Source organism: Nymphaea colorata, chromosome 2, assembly GCF_008831285.2.
Source record: "Nymphaea colorata isolate Beijing-Zhang1983 chromosome 2, ASM883128v2, whole genome shotgun sequence".
In the NCBI taxonomy this organism is placed as follows: Eukaryota; Viridiplantae; Streptophyta; class Magnoliopsida; order Nymphaeales; family Nymphaeaceae; genus Nymphaea; species Nymphaea colorata.
Genome location: NC_045139.1, coordinates 1,840,230 through 1,858,621, shown reverse-complemented (window position 1 = coordinate 1,858,621; position 18,392 = coordinate 1,840,230). Strand labels below are relative to the sequence as shown.

The following is an 18,392-nucleotide window of genomic DNA, read 5'->3' as shown; positions in this document are numbered from 1 at the left end:
GCAAGAATGTGGCATGCTTGGCAATATTGCAGATCGAAGAAATAACTTTAAAGAGTAAAGCGATCCAACCACCAACCTGTTTCCAGCCTTTCACACTTAGCTATGTGACGTTCGTGCCTTTAGCAGTCAGCACATTTCACATGAAGTGTTATCATATGGTTTTGGTGTATTCTGATGTTTCCTTAGTTTTGGAAAACAGGTTGTAATTCCCCTTCACCTGATAAAATTAATCAGTGCTTCATATAGCAGTGTAACTATGTTCAATATTTGATTATTGGATATAGAAATAGTAACTATAATTGCAACAAGTTTTCTTAACTACAACAAGTTGGGTCAGCTCGAGCTCCACCCGACCCCACTTGGCTTCCACTTAAAAAGTTTGAGATGGCTCACCTACTTATACAGCCCAAATAAATTTGGCTGTATGCATGCGGTAAAGCCGTATGATGGCATCCAACAAAACCTTCGATAGTATATAGTTTTCCATATCGGAAAAGATTAGGTGTACCATCTTGACTTTGCTTTGTTTTTTTTCTTTTCTTTGTTTCTTGTAGAACAATGTTCATATTGGTTCTTCTCCTATCAATATAAACAGAAGCAGGATGAAAAACATTTAATTGTTAAGAAAGACTTCCCCATTTAAGAACGCCTATCTTGGATCTTTGTAATGCGCCTCTTTTTAACTAGAAACTTGTATTAATGGAAGGGGGAATGCCCCAGCCCGCTTCTTGGGAACTAGAACGTTGTATTTACAGGATTATAGGAAGCTTGTCCTCAGTGGAGCAGACTGCTATATATATGTGCAATATTAACATGGCTGGCAGTGATTAGACTCGCCGTCACCGTTATTCATGTTCTACGTGATTCCCCTGCCAGATTAATTACTTCATGGAGATCTCGCTTGTTGCCTCAATCTTGCACGTCTTTAAGTCTAGCATGATTCCCCGTTAATACTCCTTCGTGGGCCTCTCAATCATTTGGTGATCCGCTGCTTCCACCGTTATTGTTCCTCAAACGTCGATTTGACATAAATACCCTCGGGAGTTGGTGAACAACGTTTTCCAGAGACCTGGTTTTGACAAATTCAGTTTCCAGGGTCATCCAAACATCCCCAAAACTATGATGGATAGTGGGGCGACGACAGTGTTATAAAAGTTTTTTATTTTTAAATAGGAATCTTAAATATTATATATATATATATATAAGTGTTCTACTAAATTTGAGTTTTTTATACAAGTCCAATGCATTCGATTTTTTTGTGAATAATAATTATTTTTTATTCTTCTGCTATCAATATAAAAATGGAGAAGATTCGAGTAGTCAGAAAGACTTCCACATTCAAGTCAATGAAATTCAGCGGGTAACACTAGGAAACTACGTGGCATAGGCTGTAGTTTGGTGAGAATCTAGGGGTATTTGAACTTTCGGACATAGGAGGGAAGGTTGAGCAAAGAAAACGTCGTAACTTTCGGTTATAAAAAGAGAGAAACTGGTTGCTTTGTGCATAAGAGTGTGAGGATAACCAACCATCTTTACCAATCGATGTCTTCCTCCGAGTACGATGTCTTCCTCAGCTTCCGGGGGATGGACACGCGCACGACGTTCACCGACCATCTTTACCACTCGCTGAAGCGCGTTGCCACGGTATTTCGGGACAGCGAGGGGTTGGAGAGGGGCAAGGAGATGAGCGAGCTGTTTGGGGTGATCGAGAGGTCGGAGATCTTCATACCCATTTTCTCCGGCAACTATGCCGACTCCAAATGGTGTCTCCAGGAGATCGAGAGAATCGTAAAGGTAGCTGTTGAAGGAGAACGCAGGAGGTTGATACTTCCTGTTTTCTACAGAACAGAGCCCACCCATGTGCGACACCAGACAGGACCGTTTGAAGCCCCTTTCCGGAAGCATGAGGAAGACGATAAGGTGGAGGAGGAAACGGTGAAGAAATGGAGGGAGGCGTTGAGTATAGCAGCAGGCTTTTCTGGCTACGAAAGTGAGAAAGTAGCAGATGGGTGCGTATGCAAGAACCCTCTCTTATTCCTCTTCAAGTTTGTAGTCATTTCAAAGTTCATGTCCGTTCATGATTACCACGATCGGTTTCCCTGGATCGACCTTTGCATCAAAACCTTTTTTTAATTTTTTTAAATGTTCTTAAAAGGTCTACTAATATTTACTTTTACATTTATGAAACACTTAAAACCATAATTTCAACTACTCTAAGATGATATCAAAGGGTTATCATTACTTGGACACGGATTTAGCTGCGAGATTGCATACTAGATCTGCATTCGCTAATTGGCAACCAGATCCAGAATTCCTGATAGATTTAACTGCAAACAGTTATGTTCTTAATCAACTAGTAGAAATCAATTTAGCGCACCAAAACCTCTCATCTTTCTTCTTGTGTTTTTTTCTATCGCAATTTGTGAAGACACGAGGCGCCGCTTGTTGAAATGATTGTTCGGAGGGTTGTAGAAGAATTAAAGAATCGACCGCAGGATGCCGATGAACAGCTCGTTGTGTAAAGAGTCATCACCGACTCTCTTGGAATGACTCCTCTTTCTTTTCCTCTTTCGGTACTTATGTAATGATTAAAGAAAATAAAATAATAAAAATAAAAAGTGTGGAAATCGGTGGAGCCATCGACTTCTTCATTTAATGGCATAGTGTGTTGAGTCTCAAGTCTTTGTGCAAGTGAGTTGTTTACTTTGTGAGTTAAGCGTATGCTTAATTTGTGAGCTGGTGAGTTTTAGCTCCTGTTCACTTCGTGAAAGTGTAAGTGTGTGCTGCAAAGGTATTGGGTGTTTTAACTCACTACTTAGTGAGTGAGCTGATGTGAGTTTTCTCGAATCCTCTTTTATAATATCTAGTCTTTTATAATATCTAGTTTGATGAATAAAGAGTTTACATTTTAAGATTATCAATTCTTCTACGAAAATTTGAGTTTGGATCTAAGTTATATCAAAGGCCCATATTTGTTTTTGAACACGTTCGAATCAAGTCACGAGCAAATGATATCATCAAGATATTGGGCATCAACTCTAAAGATGCAACAATGGTGGGAATCCATGGAATGGTAAGACTCGGCAAGACAACAGGTGCAAAGGCCGTCTACAACAAACTTTACAGATCATTTGAATTCCATGTCTTCATAAGTGATATCAGGAAAAAATGCGTCGTACCTGATGGACTCGTCAAGGATGCTTCATATTTTCAAAGAAGACATCACAATAACCAATACTGGTGAAGGAACTTGCATGCTTCAGAGAATTTTGCAGAACAACAGTGTCTTGATCGTTCTTGATGATGTTGATCAAGTAGAGCAAGTTGAAGCACTTGATTGAAAACAGGAATGGTTCCATCTAGGCAGTAGAGTCACTATCACTACGAGGGATGAGGGACTGCTTAATGCTCTGGATGGCTGGGAACAACTACATCAGAACTACGGGCCAAAAACATTAAATGAAGATGAATCCCTCGAACATTTCAGTTGGTATGCTTTTAGAAAAAATTCTCCGATCGATGAATACAGGGAACTATCCCTGAAAATTGTTAGGGCTCTCGATGGTTTTCCATTGGCTATTAAAACAGTCACATCGACTCTATATAAAAACAGGGACACAATGCATTGGGATGAAATAATGAAGCGCTGGAGTGGACTTCGCGATGACGAGATTTACAGGACGCTAAGAGTAAGCTACGACGTTTTGAGTAGCAGTGATGGGAGATCCATCTTCCTTGATGTTGCGTGCTTCTTCGGTGGAATTGATAAAGAAACTGCAATTTATCTATGGGATGCTTGCGGCTTCTCCTCAAGAGTTTCGATTAAAGCTCTCATTGACAAATCTCTCATAGAAATCATTGATGGCCAATTGGAGCTGCATAACATGCTGCCAGAAATGGGCAAGCGTATTGTTGGAGAAGAACTTGGAACAGGGCCAGAAACGGAGAGGAGGCTGTGGGTCAAAGAAGAAATAATAGATGTGCTAGAGCAGCAAAAGGTAACACTAATACCTTTTGGTTTGTATTGTCACAAACACAGTTTTGTGTTTTATAAGGGAGGTTATTCACGATCAAGTATTATTAAGGAGTTCTGTGTGTTTTTTTCCTTTCGGAGAAAAAAAACTGGGAATCGAAAAACTACAGAGTGTTAAAAAAATAGAAAGCTAATAATATATAAAAAAAAGCCGATTTTTTTTACTAATTTTCTTAAGACATTCATAAAAAATCCAAAATATCATCTACTTTTAGTTTGAGATCCTAAAATTAATCAAAATATTTTAAAAGTAATTTGTTTATGTAAAAAGGGAAAAAGAACGCGGAAATTAAAACGCGATAAAAACTCTGAAGATCTCATATGGCACAAAATGTGTCGTAGTTTTTTCCGTTTAATCTGTAAGAAAACACACATATTCGTGACAGTGGTTTAAGAACTTTTAAAAGACATTTGAAGATTGTGATCTTACTCATACAAGCAATTAAAAGCTTTAAATAATACAGTAACACAGAACTTTTTAAACGAGCTCCTTCCCTAGGTAGCGAGAAACTAGTGGTCTTAGAAACTGTGGTGTGTGGTGTGCTTCTGTTGAAGTAGATCCTGCCCCCATCTCTCTCCCTTTACTTAATGCATTCTGAATTATTATTTTTTTTATTACAAGGGAACAAGTAAAATAGAAGGAATCAGCCTTACCATGCAAGAGGATGGAAACAATATGGCACCGCGTGGAGCAAACGTTAATGACCATAGTGATAATCACGATGATAGTGAGGCGGAGATGAAACCTGTGGAAGCTGGCGGCTTTGCCTCGATGGACAAACTTAGATTGCGTATGATCAATCATGTGAACTTAATGGGTGGATACGGAAGCATGCATAAACGCATCAAGTGGCTCCAATGGCGAGGGTGCCCCCTGAAATTCCTCCCACCTGATTTTGATTTGAAGGAAGTTGCTGCTCTGGATCTGTCATATAGCAACATTATTCAACTTCGAAAGAAGCCCAAGTGGTATTCGGGCATCAAGGTCAGTTCCCTATTAAGTATATTAATCCATTTAGATTTGTTTCATTTGGCACTGCTGGCGTTACAGAAGATAAAAGACGATAGTCCATTCTCACTCACTCGCTCTCTCTTGTTTATGTCAGGATTTTGGCCAGCAACCAAGCCTCATCAAACAAAGAAAAGAAAATGGAACAGTCTTTGATAATCTGAAATTTCTTGATCTGACTGCCTGCAATGAGTTAACCGTTTCTCCTGATCTATCTGTGTTCCCTAAGTTAGAGAAATTGGTGCTGGATCGCTGTGATAATTTGGTTAAGGTGCATGAATCGATAGCGAATCTCAAGATGTTGGTCGTATTGAGCATGAGAAGCTGTGGAAAGTTGAAGGAGTTGCCTGACTGTATATCACGCTTGACTTCACTCGAGCAGCTAAACCTTGCGAACTGCTTTGGCTTGGAAAAACTGCCGGACTGCATCGATGAACTGGCATCCCTCAAGGAACTTGACCTCTCCAATTGCACCAGCTTGAAATAATTAGCTTCAAAGGAATTATGGAAGAGCTTTCCTTTTTCTGGGACTGCTTTCACAGTGTAAGTCCCTTGGAAAACGCTCCGCCTGTATGGCAGCATACTCCGTTTAAATTAGGGGGGAACTTTGAACCATGGGGCCGGGAGGACTTTGACGCATGCGGGGGGGACTCTGACCCATCGGGCAGGGTGGTCGATGATGAACACCATTTAAAAAAAGCTTGATCTTGGAATTTGGTGAATCTAAAGATAAATGTACTTGACGTTCCCGACAGGGAGATTGTTTGAAATTCTTGTCCAATCTATAAAATTCAGCCTATGTGCTTTCACTTGGATGTCCTGTCATTTTAGTGCTGGTATGGAAATCACATCTAGTTATCTGTTTTATTGCGTTCTACTTGCACAACTTTGTTTGTTTTGTGAGATACAGATGCCATTCAGAATTAAAGCAGTTTTGAAGGATGATATTGGACAGGGGGAAGGTGGCGGACCTCACTTATGACAACAGTGCTTTATAGTTATGTTAATCAAATTTGACAGTATAGATATCATTTTTAATTAAGTGTTAAAGCTTGGTATCGCCCAAATCCAACAGGAACACGGAAAACATGACTTGAGAGCATTTAAACAATCAAGAGTCATGAAGTCGAAGAAAGGTCGAGGTTGGTTAGCTGAAAAAATGCGGCTTTTATATCGGGTGAAGATTGATTTTTACCAATTCAACCATGCATATAAGTCATATATATCCACAATCATAATTTATTGAAAACAACTAAAATGTTCATGAGATGTAAAGGATACTAGTGCATATTCTTCTAGATGCTGTACGCACATTCCTTTAGATCAATCTCTTCAACCATGTAAGGAAAGCAACTGATGGGAAAAGGAAAAGGAGAAGGAGATTCTGCAGTGACGAAATTAAAACAGAAAATAAATCACAATATTAATATTTTGGTTTTAATTTTTTTCATATCTAATCAAAATCAATCAACCTGTGCCTCTTATAAACAAACCCCCAAAATCAATTTATCTCTTGATTCTTCCTTTTTCTCTACTATTTTGATGCAGGTGCTTCTCAGTCGTGGCTTAGTTGTACTCTGTTTCCATCAGCAACACCCGGAGAAAAAAAAGGCAGTTACAAAATTTTGATTATTCTCTTGAATGTGCAATGACCATTAAATATTCTGCAAAGCCTTTGATAGTATATAATTTTCCACTGAGTGACACAGATACGTGGCCGACAAAAGACTCGATTTCAAGTTAGATCGAGTTCTTCTCCCTTTCACCCAACACTACCAAAGCGAGAGGTATACGCTATTTAATTTTCTTTGATATTTACAGCAGCAGAATTATATGCTATTTAATTTTCTTAGATATTTTTGATACAGGACTACAGTGGCCATCTCTCCCTCCCTCTCAATATACAACTCGTCCATGACAGCGCAGGATGGGCTTCAACATAGTCCATCGGTTCAAAGCGGGAAGAAAGAGAATCCTTCATTTCTAAGGAAAAAACGAGTCCTTAAACCATTTGCTTTGAGGTATCATGTTAGATTGGCATGGTTCTGATACAGAAGATTGAGATTAAGTTTTCAGTGAGGAGAATATTATATTTGCCAATACTATATATTTGTCGTATTGTGTATCTAAGAATTGTGAAAATTGTCGTGTCCCTCCCCGTATCCGCACCCGCACCTAACAAGGGGACAAGTCTCTGCTGGCCCCTTTGGCTTCAACCCTATGTCCAATTGCTTTCTTTATTGATCCCAATAATGGCCAACTGTCAACCTAGCTGTCTTATTTAATTATGCCAATGATCTCAATTTAATGGTGCCAAAAAGTGCCAACTGCTACAATCTAGCTGTTTTCTTCAATGATGCCAACAATCGCTGTTTTCTTCAATGATGCTTAGCGTCGACTAGCTAGCGGTCAACAATAGCTGTTTTCTTCGGGCCACGTTTGATGGCTTGGATTTTTTTGAAGGGGAATTTTTTCAGGAAAAAAAATTCACGGTAAACTGACATGAAGGTAAATTTTTCTTTTTCCCGTTTCAGGCCATGTTTGATGGCCTGGAATTTTTTTTCAGGGTAAAAAATCCTTAGTTTGGTAAAGAGGAAAATTTTTTCATGCAAAAAATTATTGACCGTTACAACGCATGACAATTCAATCCATTTTGAAAGAAATCGATCTTTTCTTCGATCATGGTAACGCTTTGGTTAAGGATTTTAGGCGACAAAAGCATCATTTTCACTAATTCAGAGTGCTCGATTCCCATACCAAAGTGTTGTCATGATCGTAAAAGATCCCAACCTTCCTGCAATTAACTTAGCACGAATCCAAGCAACGCGAAGGCGCGAGATGACTCTTGAGCAAGACCCACTTGAGATCATCAAACAATTTGTCGTCTTCGCCCATTGATTCCTCCTCCTGGCGGCCCAAAACAAAGGGAAACGCCAGACAGATGCCGACCAACTGCGTCCTGCTGAACCCCAACTCGATAATGGCGTCCAGTCGGCGGCAGAGGAGCGATCCATCAATGTCGAAGATCAAAGCGTCGTGACTGTAGAGCAAGCCGAGCTTGGTCCATGAGAAGCCGTAGTTGGAGAGCGCAGAGATGGAGCTCAGCAACTGGGGGTTATCGCAGAGGAAGAGGCGATCGGCGGGAAAAGGGGGGTTGTCATGGGGGAGAAGGATAAATAGAAAATCATGGTGAGAAGAGAAGAAAAGCTCGGGGAGAGAGGAAGAGAAAGCGAGGATGAGGAAGAGGAAGCGAGGATGAGGAAGAGAGGATAAAGCAGGGGAGGAAAAGCTCGCGAAGTGGTCGGCGAGAAGAAGCCCTAACGGGCTTCCTCTTTCTGCGGTCCGACTTTTTTTGGGGGGAAATTTACCCTCAAATTCATTATTTACCGCGCCAGTGTTTGATAACACCAGGAAAAGTCGTACATTTTTTTCTCTTTTTACCTAGTGCACAGTATTTTCCGTGGCAATAGCGTCCATTAGCTAGCGGTCAACAATAGCTGTTTTCTTCAATGATGCCAACAAGCGTCGACTAGCTAGCGGTCTTCTTTAATGGTGCTAATAAAGGCCAACTACAAAAAGAGGGAACAAGGGCCTCCAATAAATAAATTATATCTTCCAGCCCCAACTCAAGCTCAAGTAGGGCTGCACAACCGGGTGAAGCCAACTTGGGTTCCACTCAAACTTACCAAAAAAAACTCTTTATAATTTATGCTTGAAATGTTGAACAAGTTCTTGTTGAACTCAACTCATTTAAACTTGTCTAAGCTCGGGTCAACTATATAAGTATGTTATGAATGAGAGATTTTTTGTTTCTTAGGTTTTCTTTAGGGGGTGTTTGGATGCCAACAGTTGTACAATATTCTTTCTTTGGATTTTATGCAAGATGGTCATTTATAGTTGAATTAATTAATAGAAACCAGTTAAACAAGTTAAAAAAACAAGACGGGTTAAGTTAAACAAGTTAATTGAGTCAAGTTTGAGCTCAACACTATGTCATTGAGTCGAGCTCAAGCCTCCTATATGAAACTCAAATTGAGTTTTAACTCGACATGAGCTTGAGTTTTTGGAGTCGAGTTGAGATCAACTCGAGCTGGTCTAGCTAAACTCGGATCAATTTATATTTATCTTTTGTAAAATATTAGCCAATAAAAACAATTTCTGTCGTAAAACCAATTAGGCACAACTTTCTCATGGAAAAAACAATTCCTGCCGTATGTTAGATTACTTAGAGAACATTCAAATCTATTAAGAAAAATATCCATGAAGTGGGTATATTCCAAATTAATTAAAAGGTTATGTCCCAAAAAGGTTCTGTTTATTAATGTGTTTGGGAAATATATTTGTACCACATATGATGGAACACAAACTTAGGTTGGGACTTTTTAAAACAAGGAAAATACTTGGGTATTATTATTTCTATTAATATTGAAACCTTACGTGTATTATTGGCTAGTTATAGAATTGAAGTTCCCCCACAAGAAAGACCGCTTTTCTTTACTCGACTCCAAGTGGACATTAGTGTCTCTCTCAAAATTTAATTGGAAGCCACAAGCAGGCACCTTGGAAGGTCTAGCAGATATTTTTATAGATTGGCCGATTTGAAAAAGATTAATGGCATTCCGGCCCTTTGAAAATATTAGCCGGTTCAACGGTGCGATTTGTTTATTATTTTAAGAGCTTTAGCTAATTATTTTTATTTTTTTCATTTATTTGTGGAATAAATATTTTAATATTTCCGTCAATTTACAGCTGTTTTTGTTGAACGAAATGCTGAATCAGCCGACTCACCCAATTAGCCGCTTATTGGGGAAATGAGCTTAGTTTTGACTTGGTCCATTCTGCTCTTTTTTTCACTTTTATTTAATGATATACTATGTTTGATTTTTGTCCTGTAAATATAAAATGTAACATTTTAGTAGGAGTTAATTGTTAAGTAATTCCAGATATTAGTGGTATCTAGACAACGGGATGGATTTTTTAAATTAATAAAAGGAACTTAAAAACCTAGAAGACTTGGTCTAATGGATCCACCTTTCGATTCATTAGCTTGGGACGTGCAGGACCTCTCCTTTCTAGGCGACCTGATCAGGGCGAGATAAGAGTAGCAAAGCTGCGCCAATAGCAGGTGATGGCCGCTGTTATTAGTTTTTGACTTGGCCATTTGTAAGTCAACAGTGGGCATTTATGTCTTTCTTCTTAAAACCCTTATTTTGCTTAATGAAAGGGCTCGACATCTTTTCCCTTTTTTGCCTCACGCCATTCTTTTGTGGTATGTTATTTTGGTGGAGAAACTGAACGAGTGGCCTACCATTTTGGTGGAGCGTCTCAAGATGTCGTCGTCAACATGGAGACTCCACAACCAACTCTCTCACTTGCTGAAATCTCTTGTGGGCAGTTATTCTGTGTGTCGTTTTTAGAAAAAGAGGTATGTTTTTGAGTTTTGAGGTTATGTGAGGAACATACAAAAAACAGCAAGAGAGTTTTGGGGTTGAAGGTCAGGCAGAGACATTGTTGTTTTGTAAGGGGATTTAGTATGTTCTGGTTTCTTGAATCTCACTGTATTTTTTGATGCTAGTTTCTCCCCATGGATATACGAAGACAAACAGTCTATCCAACGAACCACGTAATTTGAGTGTCTTTGTGATTGGTTTTGTGTTTTGCTTTTTGCCGTACATTTGCTATTCACCCTGTTGATATTACCTACACATAATTGTTTACTGTTTTTCATCTTACTCTATATTTTGCTTAGAATCTCGTCCTTTTGTTTTGAAGAGGCCGCCACTTCATTGGCGCCATCAGGGTCTCCATTCAAATATGACGGCTTACTGAGCTTCCGTGGTCCAGAAGTGCGCTGGACATTTGCCGATCATCTCTACCATGCATTAGGCCGGACAGCTACCATGCATTAGGTGAAGACAAACGCCAAAATCCAATGGCATTGAACAATTTATTTATAAGGTGGTAAACTCTACTTGTACAGGAGGGTCGATTCCCGTAGCTCCACTTTCTTGCTTCCTGTGTTTACCACTCGATGTCTTCCTCCGAGTACGATGTCTTCCTCAGTTTCCGGGGAATGGACACGCGCAAGACATTCACCGACCATCTTTACCACTCGCTGAAGCGCGTTGCCACAGTATTTCGGGACAGCGAGGGGTTGGAGAGGGGCAAGGAGATCAGCGATCTGTATGGTGTGATCGAGAGGTCGGAAATCTTCATACCCATTTTCTCCGGCAACTATGCCGACTCCAAGTGGTGTCTCCAGGAGATCGACAGAATCGTAAAGGTAGCTGTTGAAGGAGAACGTAGGAGGTTGATACTTCCTGTTTTCTACAGAACTGAGCCCACCCATGTGCGAAACCAGACGGGACCGTTTGAAGCTGCTTTCCGGAAGCATGAGGAAGACGATAAGGTTGAGGAGGAAACAGTGAAGAAATGGAGGGAGGCATTGAGTAAGGCAGCAGGCTTTTCTGGCTACGAAAGTGAGAAAATAGCAGATGGGTGCGTATGCATGAACCCTCCCTTATTCCTCTTCAAGTTTGTAGCCATTTCAAAGTTCATATCGGTTCATGATTACCACGATCGGTTTCCTTGGATCGACCTTTGCATCATAACATTTTTTAATTTTTTTTAAAATGTTTTTAAAAGGTCTACTAACATTTACTTTATGAAGCAGTTAAAACCATAAACTTAATTTCAACTGCTCTGAAATCCATCTTAACCAAATGGATATCCGAATGAGTAAGAGGAGTTCAACTACTTGACCGGAGAAATCCGGCGCCCTCTTCTCCCATGAAACACTACTGAACACTGGTGGGATCTATCATCTACATGCCCTTTGACGCTTTCCCCCCACCCTTTGTCTGCCCTTCTGGGAAGTTGTCCTTTTTGTTTTTTCAAATCTATCAACTTTGTAGAAACAGCGTGCGTGTGCGTATGTTCACCAGTGGAGTCCACAAATGGATCTGAAACCAGTGGGCAGATGTTCCACATAATGAGATTCAGGTTTGGGCTCAGCTAAGACGTTTGGTTGTAATTAAGAAGTATTTTTATTTGATATCAAACGGTTATCATTACTTGGACATGGATTTAGCTGCGAACATACTAGATCTGCATTCGCTAATAGATTTCCCGATGGATGTAACTGCAAGCAGTTATGTTCTTAATCAATTAATTGAAATCAATCTGGCGCACCAAAACCTCTCATCTTTCTTCTTGTTTTTTTCCATCACAATTTGTGAAGACACGAGGCATCGCTTATTGAAATGATTGTTGGGAGAGTTGTAGAAGAGTTAAAGAATCGACCGCAAGATGCCGATGAACAGCTCGTTGGAATCAAGTCACGAGCAAATGATGTCATCAAGATATTGGACATCAACTCTAAAGATGCAAGAATGCTGGGAATCCATGGAATGGGAGGACTCGGCAAGACAACAGTTGCAAAGGCCATCTACAACAAAATTTACAGTATTTGAATTCCATGGCTTCATAAGTGATATCAGGAAAAACTGCCTCGTACTTGATGGACTCGTCAAGTTACAGAGTCAATTGATGCTTCATATTTCCAAATTACCCATCACAATATCCAATACCAGTGAAGGAACCTGCATGATTCAGAGAATTTTGAAGAATAAGAGAGTCTTGATCGTTCTTGATGATGTTGATAAAGTAGAGCAAGTTGAAGCACTAGTTGGAAAACAGGAGTGGTTCCATCCAGGCAGTAGAGTCATCATCACTACGAGGAATGAGGGACTGCTTAATTCTCTGGATGGCTGGGAACAATCACATGAGAACTACGGGCCAAAAACATTAAATGAAGATGAATCTCTCGAACTCTTCAGTCGGTATGCTTTTAGAAAAAACTCTCCGATCGACGGGTACAGGGCACTATCCCTGAAAATTGTTAGGGTTCTCGATGGTCTACCATTGGCTATTAAAACAGTCGCATCGACTCTGTATCAGAAGAGAGACACAAAGTATTGGGATGAAATAATGAAGCGCTGGAGCGGACTTCGCGATGACGAGATTTACAGGACGCTAAGGGTAAGCTACGACGATTTGAATAGCAGTGATGAGAGATCCATCTTCCTTGATGTTGCGTGCTTCTTCGGTGGAATTGATGAAGAAACTGCAATTTATATATGGGATGCTTGCGGCTTCTCTTCCAGACTTTCGATTGACTCTCTCATCGACAAATCTCTCATAGAAATCATTGATGGCAAATTGGAGCAGCATAACATGCTGCGAGAAATGGGCATGCGTATTGTTAAAGAACTTGGAACAGGGCCAGAAACACAGAGTAGGCTATGGGACAAAGAAGATATAATAAATGTTCTAGAGCAGCAAAAGGTAACACTAGCACCTTCTTGGTTTGTATTGTCACAAACACAGTTTTGGGTTTTATAAGGGAGGTTATTCACGATCAAGTATTATTGAGTTCTTTTTTTTTCTTTTTTCAGAAAAAAAATTAGGAATCCAAAAACTATAAAGTGTTAGAAAAATAAAAAGCTAATAATATAAAAAACCCAAACTATCATCTAATTGTAGGTTACTACCCAAAAATAAATCGAACTATTTTGAAAGTAATTTGTTTCTATGAAAAGGGGAAAGGAACACGGAAATTAAAACGCGATAAAAACTCTGAAGATCTCATATGGCCTTTTGTTAATGTGTCGTAGTTTTTTCCTTTTAATCTGTTTCCCCTCTTTTAAAAGACATTTGAAGATTGTGATCTTACTCAAACAAGCAATTAAAAACTTTAAATAATACTATGAACTCAGAAGTTTTTAAACGAGTTCCTTCCCTAGGTAGCAAGAAATTAGTGGTCTTAGAAACTGTGGTGTTAGATCCTCCCCCCTGTCTCTCTCTCCCTCTACTTTATGCATTCTGAAAATTTTTTGTTGGGTTACAAGGGAACAAGTGAAAGTAAAATAGAAGGAATCAGCCTTACCATGCAAAAGGATGGAAACAATATGGCACCGCGTGGAGCAAACGATAACGACCACAGTGATAATGACGATGATAGTGACGAGGAGATCAGACCTGTGGAAGCTGGCGGCTTTGCCTCGATGAACAAACTTAGATTGCTTATGATCAACAATGTGAAATTAGACGGTGGATACACAAGCATGCCTAAACGTATCAAGTGGCTCCAATGGCAAGGATGCCCCCTGAAATTCCTCCCACCTGATTTTGATTTGAAGAAAGTTGCTGCTCTGGATCTGTCATATAGCAACATTATTCAACTTCTAAAGAAGCCGGAATGGTCTTCGGGCAACAAGGTCAGTTCCCTATTAAGTAGATTAATCCATTTAGATTTGTTTCATATGCCACTGCTGGCGTTACAGAAGATAAAAGACGATAACCCTTTCTCACTCGCTCTTTCTTGTTTATGTCAGGATTTTGAAAGAAGAATAGAAAATGGAACAGTCTTTGGTAAGCTGAAATTCCTTGATCTGACTGCCTGCAATGAGTTAACCGTTACTCCTCATCTATCTGCGTTCCCTAAATTAGAGAAATTGGTACTGGATCGCTGTGATAATTTGGTTAAGGTGCATGAATCCATAGCAAATCTCAAGATGTTGGTCGTATTGAGCATGAGAAGCTGTGGAAAGTTGAAGGAGCTGCCTGACTGTGTATCATGCTTGACTTCACTCAAACAACTAAACCTTGCGAACTGCTTTGGCTTGGAAAGAGTGCCGGACTGCATCTATAAAGTCAAGGAACTTGACCTCTCCAATTGCTCCAGCTTGAAAGCAGACATTGACACGAACGACGAGGACTCTGACACATGTGAGGCGGACATTGACCCATCGTACAGGGTGGTTGAACCCCATTTAAAAAAGCTTGATCTTTCCGGATCAAGGATGCAGGAGTTGCCGGTCTCCATTTGTTTCCAAAAAAATCTTCGCATACTGAATTTGGATGACTGCCAACTGCTAGCAAAAGTACCATATTGGATTGCATACTTACGCCTTCTGGAAGAGCTTTCGCTCTCAAACTGCCCATTAATCACAGAACTGCCTGACACTATAGGATCGCTGACAAAACTCCGGCACCTGAACCTGTCACGTTGTAACGGAGTCCAAGCTTTACCTGACTGCATCGGAGATCTTGAATCACTCACAGAGCTTCTCTTGCAAGAAACATCATTGGTAGAACTGCCTGAGTCCGTGGGACGGCTGACTAAGCTGGAGATATTACATCTTGGTTCTTGCCGGTGTCTCGAGAGATTGCCATTTTCGATTGGAAATTTAGAAAACCTGAATGAGCTCCTTCTTGATGACACTAATATCAGGGAGCTGCCAAGTTCAATAGCTTCGTTACGAAAGCTAGAATTGTTGTCTGTAAGAGGATGTAGGAGACTAGAACACATGCCAGATGAACTGAGCGAAGACTTGCTTCTCCTGCATTGAGAATGGCAAGTAGATCAAAATGATATCAACTAATTAGTCTGATTTGATGCGTGAAGAAAAAGTGGGAAGTACTACCATAATTAATCAACGACTACATCAGATGGGAGATTTGCTTACACGTGCGTGCGGAAAGCAACAAGGCAATTCTAAGCAGGAACTGATCTTGGAATTTGGTGAATCTAAACGTAACTAAAATGTACTTGATTCGTTCCTGACAGGGATATTGTTTGAAATTCTTGTCCAATCTATAATTCAGCCTATGTGCTTTCACTTGGATGTCCTATCATTTCAGGGCTTTATGGAAATCACATCTAGTTATCTGTTTTTTGCGTTCTACTTGCACAACTTGGTTTGTTTTGTGAGATACAGATGACATTCAGAATTAAAGCAGTTTTGAAGGATGATATAGGACAGGGGGAAGGTGGCAGACATCCTTACGACAATAGTGCTTTATAGTCTTGTTAATCAAAATTGACAGTATATATGTCATTTTTTAATTAACTGCTAATGATTGGTATCGCCAAAATCGAACACAAACACGGAAAACATACTTTAGAAAATAATCATCACGACTTAATTTGATCTTAAAACATCTGGTAATATCAATTTTTAAATTTACGAAACTCTAAAAACCACTGAATTTATTTTCCAATATTTGAAGATCCATTTAGTGCAAATGACTATTCCAATGAATGTGAGGAGTTCCAGTTCTCGACCTGAGAAATAAAATGCCTTTTCTCCCACGAAGCACAAAGCATGCGTGCCGGCTGTATCCGGTTGAACATGTGCCACGTGGCTGAGTTCCATATGAGGATACCTGGGTACTCCAGCAACATCTGATAAAATTGGAGCTATGTTTACGTAATTGGATCCCGACTCAAACCTGGATCCAAATTTCATTATTTAAAACCAAAATCGGATTTGACCAGCATACCATGAACACATAATATATAATATTTATATGTAACCGGACAGGATCTTCATTGTTTCTCAAAGGGTTACCCGACTCGGTCCCTCCCCAATTGGCCGAAACGAGAGAGAACATTATGCATATTCAAATCTAAATTTGAATGTGATGCCATTTATTAATTTGAATTCAATTTGATTTCTTAATTAGGTATTAATTTTTTTTTTTATACCTGATTTTTTCAAATCAATTCGATTTTATATCCAATTTAAATCGCATATACTGACATTTCTAATCATGAAGTAAGAAGAAGACCGCCGTTTGCACTTTTTAGAAAAAATGAACGCAGCTGTCCGGAAAAAGGAAAGTCGTAGAAGTAGACGAAAATGTTGGAAGCTTCGAGGACGTTTTGTGTTTGATAGATAGGAGACGGTAAAAGGACCCACAAAGATCCGAAACCCAAGATTCGAACATTTGAGTCAGATCAAGAAAAAAAGTTTGAACCACCATTACCCGAACTTATGTACTGACCCGACCCGTTTAACTGGACAAATAGTTCCCGGCCCTCGAACGCCGGCATCCGTCGAGTTCCGCGTTACTTCCCGCCAAGTCCTCCGCTTCCTTGAGTTCTGATCATTTTTCCTTTCCTTTCGTTGTCTTCGTCTCTTGTTCTTCTTCGGATTGATCTCCATCCCGGTTCTCTGCTTAAGGATTGATCTCCGAAAGAAAACGAGTTTCGAAGGGTATTCACGGATTACTTCACGGAGATCTCGATTGTTGCCATTCTCCATGCACATCTTTAAGGCTAGCATGATTACCAATTAATATTCCTTCGTGGGCCTCTCAATCATTCGGTGAACTGCTGCTTCCATCGTTATTGTTCCTCCAACGTCTTCCAGTTGTCCCACAGCAGTAGACGTTGGCACGTTGGGGAGCGTAGAAACTCGATTTTGATAAATTCAGTTTCCAAGGTCGTCCAAACATCCCCCAAACTGTGGGTGTGTTCCTAACACACTTTCAGTGTTATATACCTTTGCATATATTCAAAAAGAATGGATCTGACTTAGTTTTTTTTTAATCCTTTTTTCTTCTTGAATAATATTCATTTTTGGTTCTTCTGCAATCAATATAAAAAGAAGTTGGTTGGAGAACAGTCAACTAGTAAGAAAGATGAGATATTAGGAGGGGAGCAACAGAGAAGTTTAACATGGTTGCTAGCTATATCACTCACACGGATATGTCACACGGATACGTGGTTTAGCACACGTTAGGCATATTTGGATACGGGGACACGGGTGGGACACGCTAAAAATAAATTATTAATTTAATGTTTTTTTTATTTTATCATTTTTTTTGTGATGCATCCAATTATTTTCATGAACAATTATTTCAAATACTCAGCAGTTTTCTGATAAAACAAACTTTCTTACGTGATTGTAAGAGTGTATCCGTGTATCCAAAATTAACGTGTTTATACCCATATTCACATCGTACTCGCACCCATGTAACAGAGTTGCTAGTGATTCAGACTCCCTATGTGATTCCCCTGCAGGATTACGCAGGAGAGATCTCGATTGTCGCCTCAATCTTGCACGCCTTTAAGGCTAGTCCTCATTAATATTCCGTCATGGGCCTCTCAATCATTCGGTGAACAGCTGCTTCCACCATTATGGTTCCTCAAACGTTTTCCAGTAGTCCCACAGCAGTAAGACCTTGGTGCCCAAAACGTCGTTTTGGCATAAAAAACGAGGGGGGTTGTTTAACGACCTTGTTTAGAAACTCTGTTTTGACAAATTCAGTTTTCAGGATCGTCGAAACATATCCAAAACTGTGTTACTTTTGCATATATACAAAAAGAATGCATTTGACTTAGTTATTTTTTTGCTTCCTTTTTTTCTCTTGAATAATATTCATCTTTGATTCTTCTGTTATCAATGTTATCAATATAAAAGAAGTTGGTTGCAACTAGTAAGAAAGACTTCCCCAATTAAGTCAACGAAATTCAGCGAGTAACTCTAGAAATCCACGCGC

The 18,392-nt window shown here is 39.7% G+C and overlaps 2 protein-coding genes and 1 pseudogene across 2 annotated transcripts; all 3 read left to right on the top strand.

The window, feature by feature from the left end:
• Positions 1 to 1,542: 1,542 nt before the first annotated feature.
• On the top strand, positions 1,543 to 3,341 carry LOC116248205 (disease resistance protein L6-like). Its single transcript, XM_050076427.1, has 2 exons — positions 1,543 to 1,990; positions 3,163 to 3,341. Exons 1-2 carry the CDS (start codon positions 1,543 to 1,545, stop codon positions 3,339 to 3,341), a joined length of 627 nt encoding a protein of 208 aa, XP_049932384.1.
• LOC116249151 (disease resistance protein RUN1-like) lies at positions 1,869 to 5,529 on the top strand. Its single transcript, XM_050076426.1, has 5 exons — positions 1,869 to 2,009; positions 2,429 to 3,490; positions 3,614 to 3,998; positions 4,656 to 5,018; positions 5,140 to 5,529. The coding sequence occupies exons 3-5, from the start codon at positions 3,621 to 3,623 to the stop codon at positions 5,527 to 5,529; spliced, it is 1,131 nt and encodes a 376-aa protein (XP_049932383.1). The 5' UTR covers positions 1,869 to 2,009; positions 2,429 to 3,490; positions 3,614 to 3,620.
• Positions 5,530 to 10,892: 5,363 nt separating this feature from the next.
• Positions 10,893 to 15,783, top strand: LOC116246935 (disease resistance protein RUN1-like; annotated as a pseudogene).
• The last annotated feature ends 2,609 nt before the right edge of the window (positions 15,784 to 18,392 follow it).

What these genes read in the sequence shown, in the direction of transcription:
- LOC116249151 (XM_050076426.1), top strand. Translation starts at nt 3,621, where the DNA reads ATGCATTGGGATGAAATAATGAAGCGCTGGAGTGGACTTCGCGATGAC. An exon ending in ATGTGCTAGAGCAGCAAAAG is followed by an intron (nt 3,999 to 4,655) that starts GTAACACTAATA and finishes TTTTATTACAAG; the next exon opens with GGAACAAGTAAAATAGAAGG. An exon ending in AGTGGTATTCGGGCATCAAG is followed by an intron (nt 5,019 to 5,139) that starts GTCAGTTCCCTA and finishes TGTTTATGTCAG; the next exon opens with GATTTTGGCCAGCAACCAAG.
- LOC116248205 (XM_050076427.1), top strand. Translation starts at nt 1,543, where the DNA reads ATGTCTTCCTCCGAGTACGATGTCTTCCTCAGCTTCCGGGGGATGGAC. An exon ending in AGGCTTTTCTGGCTACGAAA is followed by an intron (nt 1,991 to 3,162) that starts GTGAGAAAGTAG and finishes AAGTGATATCAG; the next exon opens with GAAAAAATGCGTCGTACCTG.